Here is a 19,334-nt window from a genome sequence, read left to right on the forward strand (position 1 = left end):
AGTTGTGGTACACGCCGTATCTCGAAAGCTCGCCGTCAGCTTTAAATTCAGCACGGCCGAGATCGGCGGGGATTTGATACCACGACCGCCGAGCACGCTTGTTGCTTTCGCCGCCGCCGAGTCATTCAGTGCACTGCGGGCGCAGGTCAGCCCCAATAAACAGTTTCTTTTGGAAGCCTTCTTTCGCTGTTTTCCTCACTGCCTGGACTGCCGTCACCATTACGTGACAATATGTATAAAAATCTATCATCAGAGTAATAAACGTTTGTAAATTTGCTTTCATGGTGTGCGTCCTTCTGTTTATTAGTGTTTTGCTTTCAGTACAGTAGAAAGTTGGGCGATTTGGGAACGATCCACTTAAAAACGGCGCACAAAAAACACGAAAACACAGGGGGAACAGGGCAGACAAGAGCGCACTAGCAACTGATGTGTGGTCCAAGAAACACCTCTCAGTCGGTGAGCATGCGCCAGGAAATTCAGCACGTGACAACAACATAAAAACCCAATTCAAAAAGATATCGTCCTGTTCTTCCTGTGTTCTCGTGTTTTTTGTGCGCCGTTTTTAGATGGATGTGTTTTGTAACAGTAGTAACGCGTACATTTCAACTTCTTTGCAAGATTTCTTGAGAGGTGGGAGCCTCGAGTTTTACTTCAACCTGACTGGCCCGCGACTAAGCTAGAAAGCAATTTGCGAACAAATGCTCACGCCAAAATAGATTGCCTCAAGGACAAAAAATAAACGCAAAATTTCATAGCATTCGAAAGAAGGTCGAGTTATGAGGCAGCTAGGCTACGAAAACAGTTCACTCCAATCGCTTGTATTCAAGAACCAATTATATGACTCGTTATTTTGGTTTTATTAAAAATGCACATTTCCGATAGTAATTTCAGTTCCGCAAACATGTGTGCGTTGCTTCTGAAAGTAGTCTACGTAAGCCATACACGGCCAGCGTCATGAAATCCCGCAGCAACAGCAGCTACACTCCCTAAGTACAGTAAAATACGTAATGAAGTTAGGTTCGATATTCGGATTCTATGGCATGAAACTAAAATTAAATGTCTATTGTCCTTTACGCCCTTTCGTTCGTCTTTTATTTTCATTGTTGCATTTGTTAGGTGCCATTTTGATGCTCACGAATTTCAGAACTTTTGAGTCAGAACGGTACTAAGCAGAAGAAAATTATACATCAATGTAAATTCGCACCAGAGACACGTCAAGCAGCTAAGCTTCCCGACGCCGTGGAGCACTCGGCCATCGCAGCAGCCGCTGCGTGCTATGGGGAACTTGCGCTGAAGTTTGCGATGCCGATTGCAGCGCCGTAACACGCTGCCTAGCGAGAAGAGCAAGCAGTTTTGGGTAGTACTATTAGTACTTTTCTGCGCCACCTTCAGGCACTTATTGGCGTGAGCCTCCGCGCTCCGTTGAAGGCGCACGTGCCGTGCGTCAGCTATCTGGGCTACGCCGAGAGAAACTAGACAATGAATGCTGTCAGCCAAACGCGGCTATCTAATCGCGCAGAATGTGCTCTCGCGTTTGCAAAGGCCCAAGCGGCTGACAAAAGCAGTTTTGAGTCACTGAATGGAACAATTGCAGTGCCACCTTGGCAGCGCAGGTTCCCCATAAGTCGTCATCGCCGCGAATGCTAGCTATGGCCGCTGAAGAGCGTGCGAGCACCATGACACTTGGAAGAGCGAAAGCCAGTGAGGCGCCGTGCCTGCTGCCTAGCCGTTCAAAAGGGAAGCGGCTGCTTGCGGTGGCACGTAATGCATCAAAAGCAGCTAAGGAAACCGAACATAGCTCGCAAATAAGAGAAGCTAAGATAAACTAACCAGGGAATTTGACCGCATAGCGGATGCCCAGGCCAATTTTATCTCTCAGTTGCCCGAGTTCCGCTTACATAATACAGAAAAAGGAACTAGAGCATTGAAGTCGAGCGAGCAAGAACTAAACATAACTAGCTCTGCCATATTCACCGCTCAAGCAACGCTGTTCCTCAATAATGAACCTGCCCTGTTTTTAATGAATCATCGAAACTAGCACTCGCTAACTCCAAAAGTCGCTGCCGTATGCATTGGGATTTACCGTTTGTGCTTATGGCTGTGATGGTTCACCAACACAGCAGCGCTGCACCGTGATCCGCTGTGCTGTTTTGTCGACGTGCTGTTTTTACCTGCGCTCTTCTGTCTTCGTTCAATTTTTACGTTGTGCTGATTTGTGCGGCGTGCCGTTTTTTTCCTCTGCTGTTTTGTCGCTGTGCTGTTTCTTGTGCGCTATTTTGATGTGTGCTGTTTTGTCGTGTGCTGTTGTTTCATATCCCCGGTGCTATGGTGCGCTATGGTGGTGGTGACCTATGGTGTTTCTTTCGAAATTTCTAGGGCCATATAGAGATTGCCCCAAAATACATCTATTTCATCAGTTTTAATTTTTACGTGTGCTATCGATGAGGTTTTCTCCGCTTTGAATAGAAAGCGCACAAAACATGAAAAAAATTCTCGTCTCTTGCATGCCGCGACATCAGCGCTCTCATACGCAGAGTCCGTGAACGTAACCGCTTTCGATGCTGCCGCAAATGTGGCCGGACGAGGGCAATGAAGCGGGGCCTGGCGGCAGAACAGCTGTGACCGGGCCTCGTTCTGTGTGCAAAACAGCGGGCGTCCCATTTCTCCATAGCTACACGCAGGCCAAACAAAGCATCATTCCTGGTCGTCGGTCACGCGTTTCGTCTGTCAGGCAGGAGAAGAGAGACGTAGTAACCGTTTATTCACCGACAGAAGTATGATGGGAGTCTGTGGGGTGCAGCCTCGTCAGGTGGCCTTGGCGTTCGGTGATGTCTAAGGCTCTGCCCACGATCCGCAATTGGACGTCCTGGTTGGAACCAAGGAACGTCGCCTCCCACTGTTCGATAGCTGCCGGCCCTCCGGTGGAATGTCCTTAGGGCACTCATGCAGGATATGGGCAAGGACGTTCTTTTATTGGCCACACAGCTTGCAGGAGGAGGTGCATTCGCTCTTTTATGTTATGGAGTATATATAGGGTTCGGGAAGGTGGCGATTTGGAGTTGGCGCAAGGCGACCTGCTGGGACTTTCTGAAAACTTTTTCTCGGCGAGGGTAGATTAATCCATCATTGCGATAGGGTAGAGTGCTCTGGCGGTAGGATACCACACGCCCTCTCGCCGACCGCAGGTAAGTGCACCTTACCACCCGGTCGGAGAAACCCGGGCAAATTGAATCTGGCGGTTTTGGTGGTGGGTGTTAAGGATGAGTAGGATAGTGGGCGGGTAAACCCTTTTCATGCAAACTGTCTGACCGCAGTTTTAGAGTCTTGACGATTACCGTTGCTGAGTTGTGAGCGATGGCCTCAGCTCAGCTTTGTGTCGAGAGAATGGCGCGTCAAGTGCGCTGGTAAACAATAGTTTATTTTGGTCGACGTGGTCTGGAAGCGGCTTCTTTATTGCTACCAGCCTTCGTGTCCTCCACCAAGAAGTTGTAGTCACCTACTCGCATAATTTGCCTCCTTAATATTTAACCGGCGGATAGGGAGAGCTTCAATTGTGCAAGAGGTGCCCGATGCGGATGACGAAGACAAAGAGTGCATGCTCTTCGTTTCATGTCATGCTGGCTGGCTGCTCTGCAGCGGCTGCCGCTCATTTCTTCACCTCCACAGACGGTTTTCTGCCGTGTTTTGGCTGTCTCTGCGTTCTTAAACAATGAGCGGGTGACTGGATGGGTGCCTTTCTCGCAGCTCATCACATCTCACGCTATCCGGGTGCAGACTCCTCCTCGCCACATACCTGGCGTCGTCGAAGTGACGCTGTCCTACAAGTCCAAGCAGTTCTGCAAGGGCGCGCCGGGCCGGTTCGTCTACGTGTGTGAGTATATAGCGCACACTGCTGTCCCGCCTCCCCATCTCGACAAGGTGAATGGGCACCTCGGCTGGCACAGAAATCTAAGCCAGTCCTCATGCAGATCGTGACGAACGAGTTTGAAAAATACGAGTATGACATCAACAGCAGCAGAACACGAGCTCACCTCGGCCTGAGTGAAAAGCTCAGGTTATTAGTGAGCACTGCAAGTAGCTGGAACGTTTAGTCTATTTAAAGCTTTACAACGGCGCAATTGATGCGATTGTATATCAGACAGCTGATGTTAGGGACACTGAGGAAAAACCTGTGTTACCCTGTTCGACTTTTACTGGAAAAGGAGAGAAAGTAAAATGACGGTACCGACATCCCGGATCCTTGGGGCTAAGATATTCAGGTGGTCACGGAATCCGTGACATCACGAGTGGCAATAAAAAAAAATTCAGTACGCGTTAAGCAGTGAATGCGTCCTTCGCTGCCGCACAAACATTATAGCAAGTATTGACTCCCTGAAACTAACGTCGCCAACTAAAATCGATGGAATCAATGCAAAAGTTCTTAAGCATACCAAAGAAACGCGGTAGCTATTCTTCTTCCCAGCATCTTCTATTGGACGCTGGTATTATACCTCACGACTGGAAAGAAAGGAAAATCATGCCAGTGCACAAAAATGGATATGCTTCGTCAACTAAGAACTACCCTTTCATATCTATCAGCATTGTTTCCTCTAATAATGGAGCGTGCAATTTTTCACACATCATTAAATTTTTTTAGCCCGTTGCCTTCTTTCGCCCTAGCCAACACGGATTCTTGAAAAACCTGTCCTGCACTACCCATCTAGCTCTATTTACCAATGATGTCCGCTCCAGTAGAAATGTAAACGCACTTTTTTTAGACTTCGAGGAAACTTTTTGGGAAGCCACCCATAAACGGCACATGCACAAACTATCCCGCCTCAACCTAAACCTCTTTGTGTTTAACTGGCTACGAAACTCTTTGACCAACCGCGAGCATTGTGCATAGGCGACTTCTATGACCCCTCTAACCCTAGGCGTGCCGCAAGGCATTGCCATAGGATCTACTTTGTTCCTAATCTACATTAACGATACGCCAAATAATCTGTCTTCTACCGTTCGGTTCTTTCCTGACGATTGTATCATCTAACAGAGCATAACTAACAACAGGCACTTAAACAATTTACAGAGTGACTTAAAAGTGATGGAGAATTGGTGCGTTGACTTCTAACGTCTGTGAATGATAATGAGATGTCTCTAATGTCATTTCATGACCGTAAGTCATCTCTGACACCGACCTATACAATGCACGTCACAGTGATTTCACAGGCGTCGTATTATAAATACCTAAGAATCAGCCAAGCACATGATCTCCGTTGGACCTCCCATTTCGCAAATGTAACCATTGAAGCTAACCGTGTCCTTGCCTGTGTTCTAGCTCCATCTGGTGTAAGAATGGCCGCCTGCTTAAGTGTAAAGTTGGACCTGAATTTGAATGTGGATGCTTCATATGGAGCTCCCATCAAACTGACCTTAATGAAGCCCTAGAATCCATCGATAACCGCGCAGTACGATTTATGTATTCAGACTATTCATACCATATAAGCGTTACAGCATTTAAAGCAGCATTAAACAACGTAGCCAACCTTGAATCGTGCCAGATAATAACCAGACTGCCTCTTGCTCAAGTTATATCATTCACCCCTGAGTCATTTCGCGATCAGCCCTGCATACCGCCTTCCGCTTGGAATCAGCCATCAGAAACCCGTTCACCCACACCGAGCATCTCAAGTCATTATTCGCACCGACTGGAACAACGTGCACCCGATGTGCAAGTCGTCCACCCAAGAGCAAATTGAACGATGCACTAGCCCACACCTCGTGAGGTGCCCCTTTGAGGTACTAATGACTAGAAAAACACATAAACACAGCCAGAAAGGAATCGACTTCCACTAACCCTCAGTGTCCCTACTGGATTCTAAGACTAGCAAGAAAATACAATGAAGTAATATCTCAGTGAAACTGCTCGCAACGTCAGTTTGGTTACATGAAGCACTTGCGCTTCAAGGTGTCACTCTTCATTTAATCACTGTTCACCGTCAGTCGAAGATACAAGGCGCAAAAATAGACAGGACACGGACAAGGCGCCTTGTCCGTTCCTCGCTCGTCCTGTCCACTCTTGCGTCTTGTATCTTCGAGTCATGCACCAACAGTCACTGCAATGTTTGTCCGGCTTCTTTGTTCGCCCCGGCCTCCCTCTTGTGGCCCTGTTTTGGTTCGAGTCATTCGTTTCTATAGTCCCTTGCGCTCAGTTATGACAGCGCATTGCGACTTTCAAAATGACTCCATCGCCACGTCGATAGCCACTGAAATGCGATGGCTAGACTGTTCTTGTGTCGTCATGTATTAATGCCAAGTAAGAAACACAAGTGCTTTGTGTCGTTGAGTGCATCTCACGTTGTTTTCTTTTCATTTTGAAGCGTTTTGTTTCATTTCTCATCCACCGTGCGGGGGATCTCGTCGCACTGCACGCCTTCGGAGACCCCAGCTTTAAATAGGTGCGCCTTTTTATTTTCACCTTGTTTGAATGTTATGCGCCTTTTTTATTTTTATTTTATTCTTTGGGAGCTTTTACGCAAACAGAAACGTGATCGGAGGATTTAAATTCTGTTATTTTCCCTGCATGCTCCTCTTACCTGTTTAACTACAACTCAAGTTCCACAACTATTCAATTATTCCTATTATTGCAACTTCTTGTCTTCAGTTTGCATTCCACACCACACAGGAGAAATATAAGAACGGTTTCGTTCTTGACAGTTTACAGTATTTGCATTTAATTTTTTTTTTTTTTTTTGGGGGGGGGGGTTGATTTTCCGCCTTAATCTAAACTCTCAAAAAGAGAAAGCTCTCAGTGGCGGTGAAAGGTGCAGTGCGCACCAAGGATCGACATTTTCCACTGTTTTAGAGACAACTAACCTATTTTGGGTATTTTCCCACGCAAAGCTTGTGCAGCAGCTTTTCGTGGAAGTGTGCACCTAAAAATTCATGCTGCGTCGCCGGTGCCAGAGGTGTCTATGGGCTAAAAAAGCGCTCTATGGAATGCGCTATCTTATGCGGGGCTACTGACGACCATAAAGATCACATTGCAGCCATAAAAAAATATTTCCATTGCGATGGTCGGAACTGACGCAGACATTTCGTGCATACTCACCTGAAAAAGACGCCACCTAACTATAGTGGAGCTCGCGACATGCCTGACTCGAAGATTTATATATTCAATGCCCTTGCAACCACGTTGTTTTCATGCAATGGAAGTCGCTGGGTGTCGAGGGCAGATTTGGGATTTTCTCGGCTGATAAAATGGAGCACTTGCGAACATGAACCCTTTCTCATGTTGCTCGCCCAGAGCCTTATTCCCTCTTCTCTCGCCTCCTTTGAAAACTGAAGTAAGCGCGAATTTCAAACTGAGCTGAGCGCCGTTATGAGGAGGCTGCTTGCTTCCTGCCCGCTCAATTGACGCTCATTTCGGCGTATTGCTGATGGGACGAAATACCTATAAAGAAAAAAAAAGAAATCCTGTGTATTTGCTAGTGCTTCTACTCTTCAGACAGGCTCTCTTCGCGTACAATTCTATTTAGACTATGTAGCAACTTCGCGAATGCCTGCACTTCTTGGTGCAAATGTGTGATGTCTCGCACAGCACTGAACGAGCCCACCATCGACTACGGTTTCCAGCGGTTAGCCAAACTCATTCCGCGCCATCCTGGAGACCCAGAGAAGCTTCCTAAGGTGAGTGTCATTGTGTTCTCTAGCGTTTAGGAAAGCAGCTTTGCGCTGCTTTCACGTCATGCGAGCAAAAGGGACAGATATTTTATTTTGACACTTTTCACAATTACAACCGAGTAGCCTAAATTTCACTTTCCTTCGAAATCTTCCAAGCTCTAGAGACGGAGCTACGAGTCCCCGGTATCACTCAGTTTCATGCAATTACCCTGAAAGCAAGCGTTGATCTGCACTAGTAATGCCGGCAAGTGCAAGCGTCGTATTCGGCTTGGGTAGTATTTGCCGAAAATTTGGATTAGGCCCCAGACTTATCTGGAAACGAAACATTTTAATACGCATACCCAGCAATTCCGGACAACAGCATTTTTGAGCGGGAAAACATTTACGAACGCAATTTTTTTCATATAACGTAAGATTTCACTATAGCAATATATATATATATATATATATATATATATATATATATATATCCACAGATAAACCGACGGCAGTCTTGAATTTTTCTTAATTGACGTTCTTGCTATCGTCAAAAGCGTTCCCCATTGGTTTTCTAAGGGAGTCTTAACTGTTCGATACGGCCTATAGAAACGCTTTAAAAGAAAGTTTTGCTACATAGAAGAAGAATGGACCATTACCTTCAATATTTTCATATAAGTATCTTACAATTTTCCAATTTTCAAAATTTTTGTCCGAAATTGCTGGGCTTGATCTATCAAGAAGCAAGCGTCGCACAATACCAGAGAATTTGTCTCTCATACAATAAAGCTCCGCTTCACATTTTTGAAATCCAGGTCTCGGAATAAACGGTTCAGAGGTTTTGCGAATGCAGGAATGTTGTTTTTACGTTCTAATCGACATTGCTTCAACTAAACAATAATCTGGTAGTGGCGTGCCCACATTTATGCGGCTACGTTATCGGCTACGCAATAGCCAAGCCAATGGCCAAATAAAATAGGAAACCACATCTCGGCATCCCAGCGATGGACGAAGGGTTGTTTTATAAGCTCGCGTATGCGTCTCATCTTTTCATTCTCCTATTCCTGTCGTGTAGAGTGAGCGAGGCCACCATCCTCGCAGTGCATGAAGACGTGTGCGACAATGAAGCTTGGACTGCAGCATGAAAATTTATTGCGCACGCGTACTTCGTCTGTTCTGCAAAGAACATTCCCCTTCGTCTACTTCGTATTTACACGCTTTGTATGTACGGATGTACACAATTCTTGTGTTTACTCGCCCACAAATGATTGAGGACTGTTACAGACGCTGCGGCAGTCTCAAGAAGTGCATGCTAAATGTGCAGCACGACAAGACGCACATAATAAATCTGAAGTGACTGCCACATTTATAGTTTTTATTTCCAAACCTATGTTCCCCAAATTACCCGTTCATTTTTCTGGACTCCCCTTAAAGTGTGAAGATGGACGACTAGACAATTTTCGAACAGAGAATGCATGTCCGCAATGTCAGCTGTGCTACTGCATCGCGTCCGCAGTGACAACTATTCTCTTTCGCAAGATATCTTTAATGATCCAGACTGTTAATTGCCCCACAATGTGTATGTCTGCACATGTCATCCTTAACGGCTGCTATGAACCTGAGGAATTCTGGGCCATTTTTTTTACCCAGGAAGGGAGAGTTCAGTTTTCTGAAGCGTGACGGGGCTTGGAAAATGGTATAACCGCCTTGGTGCCACCTGTAACAGCCACTGCTAACCTTTAGAAGATGCTCACAGCAGGCGATTTCTACAGCGCTTGGCTAAAACTTCGCATACAGGTGTCTTCGCATCCTTTTTTTTCGCATGGAAATGCAAAGAAGCTTGTTCTGACGCCTCCTATTCATGATGTGTCACAGTGTGCCTTTGTCAATGATACCATGTGAAGTTGTAGTTCTTGATGCGCTGTAAATGTTCCCTAAACTTCTAAAGAGGGCAATGGCATCATCAAATTGAATCCTGTTAGGTTTTTTTTTTTACTCTTACTTGCATCTCCAATCTTTGCCAGCCCAACAGGCCTGAATACTTGTAAGCATGTACGCGATTATTATCAGCGGCGAGATTGCTTCACCCTGCTAGACACCTTTCCTGATAAGGACTTTATAACTTTTCCTGAGCAGTATTGTGATCGGTATGAGCAGGCCCTATAGATACAGACAGAGAGATAAAAACAACTTCATTGCGACACAGATACTTTCTAGCAGCCTTACATTAGTCTCGTCTACTTCTTGATTACGCAATGCTCGCGTCATTTCTGATGTTCCCATCGCAACAACTGCTTCTAAGCATGTAATTATTCCAGCTCCCATTCTTAGCAAACTAAGGCGGACCGGACTGAAGCAGGACATAAAGAACTTATCCCAAACATTTTGAAACTTTCGTTCCGATTGGTATCCACAAGAAAAAAAAAATGTCAGGTTTTGAAGCTCTGCAGAGTAACGCGCTAAACTCACTGAAAGCTATCGCTGTGCTGTTGCCCCCTTTTGCTAATGGCTACAATAAAGTCTAAGGCATAGATACTTAGTGGCGATCTAGGCAATCGCAACGATCGCCACAGGTGCCCGGTCACTTGCCGGTGCAGGCCACGTGATGATCCGTGGCCGCACCACGATCACCTGGCCGTTCACGTGACGTGACGCTGTGAATCCACCGGGAATGGCTCTGTATAAAACCTTTCGCCGTAAATCTTGATCATGCCTTATTCCCAAGAAGGATTCGGACCCGCGGCGGCGCAAATAGAGGCTTCGTTTCCCTTCACCTTAGACCACTCGGCCATATCTGGCCATATGGGTTTTCTAACTGTAAGCCTCTCCCTTTATATATTCGATTTTGTTTTCTCTTTGTCAACTTTCAGCTGTTCATTCTGCGACGCGAACACTTCCTGGTGGCATTGAAGAGCGGGTGAGCGCTATAGCGAGTCAAGAAGCGAGAGACGCTCAGCGCTGCGGATCACTACTGGACTGTAAAACTTTTGTTTCCGACACTTTGAGAGGCTTTAGGCCCTCGCCTAAACGACGGGCAGAAGGTTTTGGCTCCTGGCGGTGTCTTCGGCTAGTTGTATGACCTCTGTCTGAGTCTCCGGATTGGAGCTGAGTAGGAGAGCTTCCCATTGGTCAGGGGACTTTATGTTTTCCCCTCCCGGGGGGCAAAAGGGCACTCCCAAAGAGTATGGTTGACATCCGCTTTGTCGTAGCATAGCTTTAACAGATTTGAAAATTGTCCCGGATAATAAAGACTACATATAACCGGGTTCGAGAATGTATGAGTTGGGGACGGCGCCAAGAGGTGGCCTGACTCTTTGTGAATGATTTATCAGCATGGGGGTACTTCGCTCTATTGACTCTGTAACACACAAGATGATCCCTGTCTGTGAAACACTCGGTATGCCCACTTGCTCGGATATCGAGACCTCGAGCCAGCTCGTGAAGTGCTTCATTTGCAGCCAGGGATACGTGTGCAGGTGTCCAGCCTATGTGGATTTTGCGGTCGTCCGTTGCGGTCCGCAGGATTCCGCTCATCAGGGAGGAGACTCCCCCACTGGCAAAGTTCATCACTGCAACCTTGCAGTCACTGACTGTCGTTGACGCCCCCGTGGCTGCCATCATTGAGAGTGCGATGGCGGCTTCTTCCACAATTTTGTGACTGCCCGACGTGATCGAGGTGCCGGCTCGGAGATGTGTTTCGGGGCTAGCTACCGCTATCACCATTCTCCCCTTCCCGCAATCAGCTGCGTCCAAATAGGCCACATCTTCTATCGAATAGTTTTGGAAACGCCTTCAGCACGTTTCTCTCTGCGATCCGTGTTGTGGACGGGATGCACATTTTTTGGCTGACGCCAATCGCTCGGAGAGTGGGATGCCTTCCGTCAGATCCGGGAGCAGAGTGAAAACGAAATAGAAATAGATGACATTGAGGAGTGGGTCAGGAAGCTCTAAGTCGACGCTCGTAAAGTGACCAAGACCTTGGAGGAGGGCCCAAGGCTGAAAATGATGGACACCCGCCTCCTTCGTATGTGAGAAGCCAAAACAAGTATGTAACAGTGGCTTAAAAGTTAGGGGTGGAACCGCAACCTTCGAAGGACAACAACACAAACCAAATAGATAGAGGAATACGCGCTCAAACTCTCGAGGCAAAGCTGGGAGTCGCTATGCGACAAAATAGACGGGAATATAAATCTGGCCCCGACATGGAGCATACTCAGATACCCCCTGGACCCTGACGGATGTAAAACGGCCTAGAGGCAGAATCTGCAAAAGATCCAGCATAAACATTAAGGCACAGAGCAAGAACTGATCGGTGATATTCGATCCATGTACATAGAGGACACCGAGAAGGTACCCCTGTTTGGTTATGCTGGGACACCCAACGATCGCTTGAATGGACTGATTTGCGAATAACAAGTGGGAGCTGAACTTGCTCGATTAAATGCTAATTCGGCACCAGGTCCGGATGGGGTAAGCGACAAAATGCTCAAAAATCTAGACCAGAACTCTATAACAGCACTCACTGCCTACATGCAGAAATGCGGAAAGGCGGGTGATATTCCTATGCAATGGACGTCGGCTAAGATGGTATTTATACACAAACCGGGGAAACCTCTGTCGGTTGAGAATCTACGACCTATATCCCTCAACTGATGTTCTGGGAAATCAATGGAGCATGTAGTGCAGATGCGTCTCAACAACTACATGGAAGACAACAACGTTTACACCAGCTTCATTCTAGGATTCAGGTGTCATCTCTCCACGCAGGGCGTGATGCTGCAACTAAGACCACATTCTGGAAGACCAAACGCGGGACACGAAGGTCATCCTGGGTCTTAATCTGGCGAAGGCTTTGTGTAACGTCGCGCACAAGGCGATCCTGCATAATCTCAGCCAGCTGAGTGTAGGGCTGGAAACCTACAACTACGTTACAAATTTCCTCTCCGATAGAGTAGCGCAAATTCACTTTGAGGAAAGTAAATCAGGATACATAGAGCTAGGCAGCACGGGAACCCCACAGGGGTCTGTCCTGTCCCCGCTTCTATTCAACGTGGCCATGATCGGGCTTTAAAGCAAATAGCGGCGATTGAGGGACTCAGTCACTGCATGTTTGCGAATGACATTGCCATGCTGATTGCTAAGCGAACCGATGGTCAAATTGAAGAAACTGTACAAATGGCCATAGAAGAAGTTGAAAAGTACGTAAATGATACGCGACTTAGATGCTCCCCGCAAAAAAATCGGAAATGCTTTTCTATCAACCCAGTAAAACACTCTCCGGGGCATGTTGGTTCATAGCTAACAAGAATAAAAGCGCAACAACACGACACAAAGAAGGAGGAAACCGACAGGACAGGCGCTATCCTGTCGGTTTCCTCCTTCTTTGTGTCGTGTTGTTGCGCTTTTATCCTTGTTAGCTATCAACCCAAAAGTAAATCGCAGTCGGATCTCCCGCGGATCCCTCGGAAGGCTGAGGGATTCGATATCCCCTTCCGACCTGTGAGCGCGGGTGGTTTAGTCGATCTTTATGTGCGGCAGATTGTTTTTTCACGACACCTCCCACCTCGAGCATTTAAGCAAACAAATTTATTTAATGCTGTGCTTACACTGATTGTGCCCTCAAACGCCCCTGACCTCCCTCATTTTTGGTGGTTTACGCATGAGCAATATTTTGCTGTGCGTTTTCTGGCAGCCCGTTTTTCAACAGTTTTATTTTCAGTATCGCGAAAACGTCTGTACAAAAATTAAGACCTGATTTCGATGCTTTCCCTCCCCCTGTTTGCCGCTCATTGTACTTTGCTTTGCCAGGGCACGAGTTTCTTACGCGGGTGCGAAAAATGTTGCTTTTACCCTGCACTAAGACTTTCTTCTACAAGTTAGATACGGAAACACTGCCCGTAAAGACTTGGATTCAGAAAAAAAGGCATTTTTGTGCCATCTGTGCACTGCCGCATCTTTGGTGTTCCTTAAACAATTCTAAGGATGCAATTCTGTTCTGAGATGCCTTGCAATGGACCTTGACAAAAGGAATTTATTTGGCGTCTCATACGATACCTCACTGGAGTGCGATGTGTTGATGAGCCTCTTGATATGTTTATTTATTAGTCTATACAGCTTAGGGAAAACTTGAGTGATGGACCGGCACTGTAAATCAGCCGCTTCAAGAAAAAGTCGCTCGTGCCAAATGATTGTTAATCTGAGGGAAGAGTACGAAGAGAACGACTTTAACGGGAGTGGCACTCCCTCTTGGTGATGTGCTTAGCCTTGCCTCCTGTATTGTGCTTTGTTGCTCTGCCTTTTGAGATGTGGTGTCTCCGAAAGCTTTGTAAACATAGCTTTGTAGACGTAAATAGGGCACAATTTCAGTGCAATAAATATGTTTGACAAAAAGCGCGACGATAGCCCAGTGGTCTCGCGCGGCGGCTTTTGAAGCTGATCTGTTCGCGCCACCGTGGGTTCGACTTCCAACCATCGTGTTATGTCATTTTCTGCCTCTTCATTTTCTATGCTTCCGAGGTGCACATACAGGATACGATTTTGTTAGCCTCTGAACTTTTCTCCGGATTAGTGCTTTTGCACCATTAGCGGTCACACAAGGAAGTAAATAACAGAAAATGACATAAAGATGTACATTTCACGTGAGGAAATGGCAGGAAGAATTTAGGAGAGAAAATATGAAAGCATCGCAAAAAGAGACATGACAAGAATAAGGTCATGAAGAATTTTTTAGAAAGGAGAGGAACGTCTATTCTAGAGTTAAAACTAGAGAACGGATTTCAGGCAAATGCTATTTTCGCTCTGCGCATCGCAGCCACATAATATCCACACATAAGCACGAATTTGGCGTTGACAACACGTTTATTATTGTTTTTATAGCGCCTGTAAGCGCCAAATTTGATGTCAGTGTCTATATATGGCTATTTCCTATGTTAATGCCTAAAAAGGCCCGATTTTGCTTAAAACGGCCCTGGAAATAAGCGCTCTTTCTTGAAAACACGAACTCTTGGGCGAGTTGGTTTTGCATGATGGGCGTGAAACAGCGCAACAGCACACGACCTAGGAAGAGAGCAGAGGGAAGAGGATAAACGGAAACAACACAGCGCTCAATTAACAACTGGCATTTATTTGGCGCGCTACGCGTATAAATACACATAAGGCAGCTAACAAATGATAAACACCGCAGTGAACACACACTTGCGTCAGGAAACCCAGGAGACAACAATGGCTAAGACATCCTGCTGAAGAAACGAAATTCTTTTTGCGATAAAGATGTCGACGGGGCACTCACGCAGCTATCAATCAGTCCGCTTCTTGGTATCTGTGCTCCTCTTGTCTGCGTTCTTTCGCGCTGTGGTTTCCGTCAATTAACTTGGGAACTGTTTTCCCAGACTTGATAGGTTTTCCGGGGCCGAAAAAATTACGTCCACCCCGACTCTTTTTCCACCTCCACCGAGTTCTTGCGGCAGCAACAGCTTCCCGTGCCTCGTCCGAAAGGAGTCCCGGTGAGTCAGGTTCACAACGTGTGCGGCGCTCCGGACAACGTTGGCCCCAAATTCGCCGCAGAAAAAGCGCACGTGCCTCAGGCCAGAACGAGCAATCCGGAAGGTGTCGGCGTCTGTTCACTGCCTGCCCTACAGCTGCCTGGCCAATGGGTTGTCCAAAATGCAATTGATGACGCAGCTTAGGGAGTGCTGCAAAGTTTGAGTGCGAGGTTAAAAAATCAGTATCGATAAACAACTGCAAAAACGTGTTTTTTTACCATCAAGAGACATACAACTGACGTACCGTTTCGTGTCATTGCGTCCGAAAACGGTTCTTAGCAAGTCGTTTAGGACAGTTCCTGCAAGAAAAACTAACACAGGTAATATTGACGACCCTTTTCGAGTTAACGATTCTGACGCCATAATTATCATCCTAAAAGACTACCATGAAAGAGCACATCTTCTATTCACGTGAAGCATCGGCACTAGTCAGTACCTTATGACAAACTCCTTGTGTGCGTTAGTGATGTGAATGAAAAATGCGGAGTTGTTCGTTTTGAAAACGCTGCCACGATGTCAGAGGGCAAATTGTTAGAATTGTTAGTAACCTACCTTGAATCCACGTTTACCGAGTTTTTATCCAAAAGAAAAGCATTACATTACATTTCATTCACTGAACCCTCAGGGCCAAAGGCATTAAAGAGGGGAGTGGTTACAAGACAAAAAATGCATATTACAAAACAAAGTATTGTCACCCGTCTGTTGCACAATCTTAGCTAGTGCAGAACGAAAATGTTGGTTATCACTAACGTCGACGATATCTGAGGGAAGGCGGTTTCATTCACGTGATGTACGAGGCAAGAAAGACTGAAAAGCCTTTATAGTGTTACATGTTTCAATGCAAACTTCGTGACGGCGATCAATGTGGTTTGACACGTATCTGGGGGACGAAATGAGGGCATTGCTTTGCATGGGATGATGATGTACTTTATAAAAAAGGCTCAGACAAATTATGTGCCGGCGCGCGGCTAAAAGAGGTAAAGAAAGATCAGCTTTCATGCTTGTTACACTCGCGGTACGGTTAAGGTTGGGCAATATGAAACGAGCAGCGTTATTCTGGACCAGCTCAAGCAGAGTTTTTCATGATGGGGATCCCATATGGCGGCGGCGTATTCCAATTAAGAACGTATTTGTGTTTTGTAAAGTAATAATTTCAAGGAAGCTGGGGCTTTGGAAAAGTTATGGCGCACGTAGGCCAACATGTGGTTAGCGTTGTTAGTAATGTACTCAATATGGCGCGTCCAGTGAAGGTCAGCAGAAATGTGGACACCCAAGTATTTATATGAAGTGACCGCTTCTAAGGGTACGTTATTTAGGTAGTACACAGGTGGAGTATTTCAAACCACGATACTCGCATAATTTTACACTGATTAATATTAAGCTCCATAAGCCATTCATTACACCAAAGAGAAATGTTACAGAAATCACGCTGACGAAGATTAGCATTTTATGTGGCGGAAAACAACGCAATCGTCAGCTAACAACAGAATGTTAGATGGAAAGCAGATCATTTAAATAAATAAGACGAGGCCAAGCACTGACCCTTGTGGCAAAATTCGCTGAAAGGTGAGTTAGCGTAAACGAACTGCGATCGGTTAAGAAGAAAGTATTCAATCCATTTCAGAACATTGTAGTCGATATTCAGTTTGCTTAGCTTTAAAAATAATAACCGGTGCCATACCTTGTCGAATGCTTCAGAGTAACCAAGGAGAACGCAGTTAGCTTCTGATGCGCGATCTAAAATACCATGTGAAGATTGCTGGCAAGTTGGGTTTCGCAAGAAAATGACCTCCGAAAGCCATGCTGTGCGGGTGTAAAAAACGAATTAGACTCGAGAAAGTTGACAAGGTTAGTGAAGATGACATGTTCTAGTAGTTTGCAGCAAGTACAAGTCAGCGAGATAGGGCGATAATTTGTTGGGGAGGTTGCACCTCGTAATTTGAATAATAGAACCACCTTCCCGACTTCCATAGTGCTGACAGAATGGAACTATCGAGAGTGTGCTGAAAAATCTTGTAGCATCACGGAGCTGCAGGTAATTGTGTTTATCAAAAACTTAGCATTAATGCAGTCGAAACTGGGCGATGAATGAAATTTAAGGGTATGAGTAAGTTTCACTACACCAGATGAGCCGATGAAAACATGAGGCAAAGTTGGGTACCTATACTCGATTGGAAGGGGATGCGGAGTGTTTGATGTGCGCGATAAGTTCTGAAGAAAGGTTTCGTTAAGTGCTGATGAGCATAAATGAGCCGGAATAGGGACCCCTGACACGTCAAATAAGTTAATAGATTCTTCGGTATGTGGGTTGATGACACGCCAAAATTTTTTAATGTTAGTAGATAGCATGGATGGTAACAAGTTAGAAAAAACGTATCTTTTGCTTGTTTAAGCGCAGTTGAGTAGGAATCAGCGGCTGCCTTGTATGCGTCCCTGTGTGCGTTACATGGTGATTGCCCACTTGTACGATATCGGCGCTCCTTTCTGTTAGATAGGCGTCTTATATGGGCGGTGTACCACGGGGCTTGAGGATTAGAAGTGATGGTACGACTTGGAATATATTCCTGAGTTAGTTCGTGAACTTTGGCCGGGAGCATATCCCAGTTAGTTTTCACAGAGCGATCGTCAAAGTTTGTGAAGAAGTTTTCATTTAACACTGATAATTCATGGCTAATGGCATCGATGCCTCCTCTAATGTAATCAAGTATGGTCTTTTTGTTTTTTGCAGGTTTAGGGCAGGTAGTATTAATGTTGAAAACGAGCAAAAAGTGATCACTTATGCTAGGTAAATAGGCGTTGGTGCAAGCAAAGTCGGCTCCATTGGGGGAGGGTGGCTTAAATGTAAAGTGTAGGCTGTGTTGACAGATATTCTGGTAGCGCTAGGGCCTAACTGGGTGAGTTGAAAAAACGGAGCATAAATCAAGGAAATCACTGGCATCGGATAAAAATGGGGATAGGTTGTGAGGCTGGGTATCCCAAGGAATATTGGGAAAGTTAAAATCACCCAGTGAAAACAAGGAAGCCAATGGAAATCTGGTGCTTATTATGTTAAGTTCATCATGAAGGTCGTTACTAAACGAGCGAGAGTAGAAGGAGGCTGATAGCATGCGCCAAATATTACTTTCTGGTGGTCGAGAGTAACTGATGCCCAGACAGTTTCCAAGACGCTATTAGTGAACATGCATGATGACGGAATGCGTTCTGAAATAGGAAGGAGAACGCCGCCTCTCCGCTTTTTTTTCTTTATTGCCTGGCTTTAGGTTCATAACATTTAACCAAAAAAACATTCAACAAAAAACACACAAAACACTATGTACATAAGACACTGTCGTGGTCAGCCAGCACGAGTCTGGCTTCGTCATTCTAAATTGCGCGAGAGAGGCAGCGGTCATTCATCACCATCTGTTGTTACGATCCTGTAGACTAACATCAGAAGTATCTTGAATAAGAAAACATATATCGACACCTGTTCTGCGCATATCATCGCACTTACTGGAAGTTGGCTATCATCTCAAATTCACAATAACAAAATCTTTCATAACGCACGCTGCTTCGCGATATATTGCATTCACCAAACTAATCAGCGGAGAGGCGGCGTTATGCTTCGTGAATTTTAGAATAACGCCGCCTCTCCGCTGATTAGTTTGGTGAATGCAATATATCGCGAAGCAGCGTGCGTTATGAAAGATTTTGTTATTGTGAATTTGAGATGATAGCCAAGTTTCAGTAAGTGCGATGATATGCGCAGAACAGGTGTCGATATATGTTTTCTTATTCAAGATACTTCTGATGTTAGTCTACAGGATCGTAACAACAGATGGTGATGAATGACCGCTGCCTCTCTCGCGCCCCCAGGACGCAACGTGTTGCCAAGCGTCTGATTCTTAGCGCATGTTCGGATGGCAGCTCGATTTCGTGGATAATTGTATTTCATGGATTGGCATAGGTTCTTGTATTGCTCCGATTTTGAGGGATTTCTTCTTAGCAATGCATGGCAGAGCACTTCAAGGCCGCCATGAGGACACATCTGTAGCGAAAGTTTATCGTCATTTGGAAGAATATCTTGTTTTGCTTGCTTGTGATCATGAAGCTTCCAGCATGGAAGTGCCTGAAGTTCGCGCTATTTTCTCCGATGTTCTTGCTCTTCTGGATAAAACT

The 19,334-nt window shown here is 45.7% G+C and overlaps 1 protein-coding gene across 2 annotated transcripts in view; it reads left to right on the forward strand.

Moving 5' to 3' along the window:
• kn (EBF transcription factor knot) overlaps window positions 1–19,334 on the forward strand; it is a 273,091-nt gene that overhangs the window by 182,562 nt on the left and 71,195 nt on the right. For both annotated transcript variants that reach the window (XM_077664351.1, XM_077664345.1), the window contains exons 11-12: window positions 3,745–3,871; window positions 7,577–7,665. In XM_077664351.1, coding sequence (XP_077520477.1) covers window positions 3,745–3,871; window positions 7,577–7,665 — 216 coding nt within the window. The remainder of the gene's footprint in view (window positions 1–3,744; window positions 3,872–7,576; window positions 7,666–19,334) is intronic.

The sequence above is a fragment of the Amblyomma americanum genome, chromosome 1 (assembly GCF_052857255.1).
Source record: "Amblyomma americanum isolate KBUSLIRL-KWMA chromosome 1, ASM5285725v1, whole genome shotgun sequence".
NCBI classification, from domain to species: Eukaryota; Metazoa; Arthropoda; class Arachnida; order Ixodida; family Ixodidae; genus Amblyomma; species Amblyomma americanum.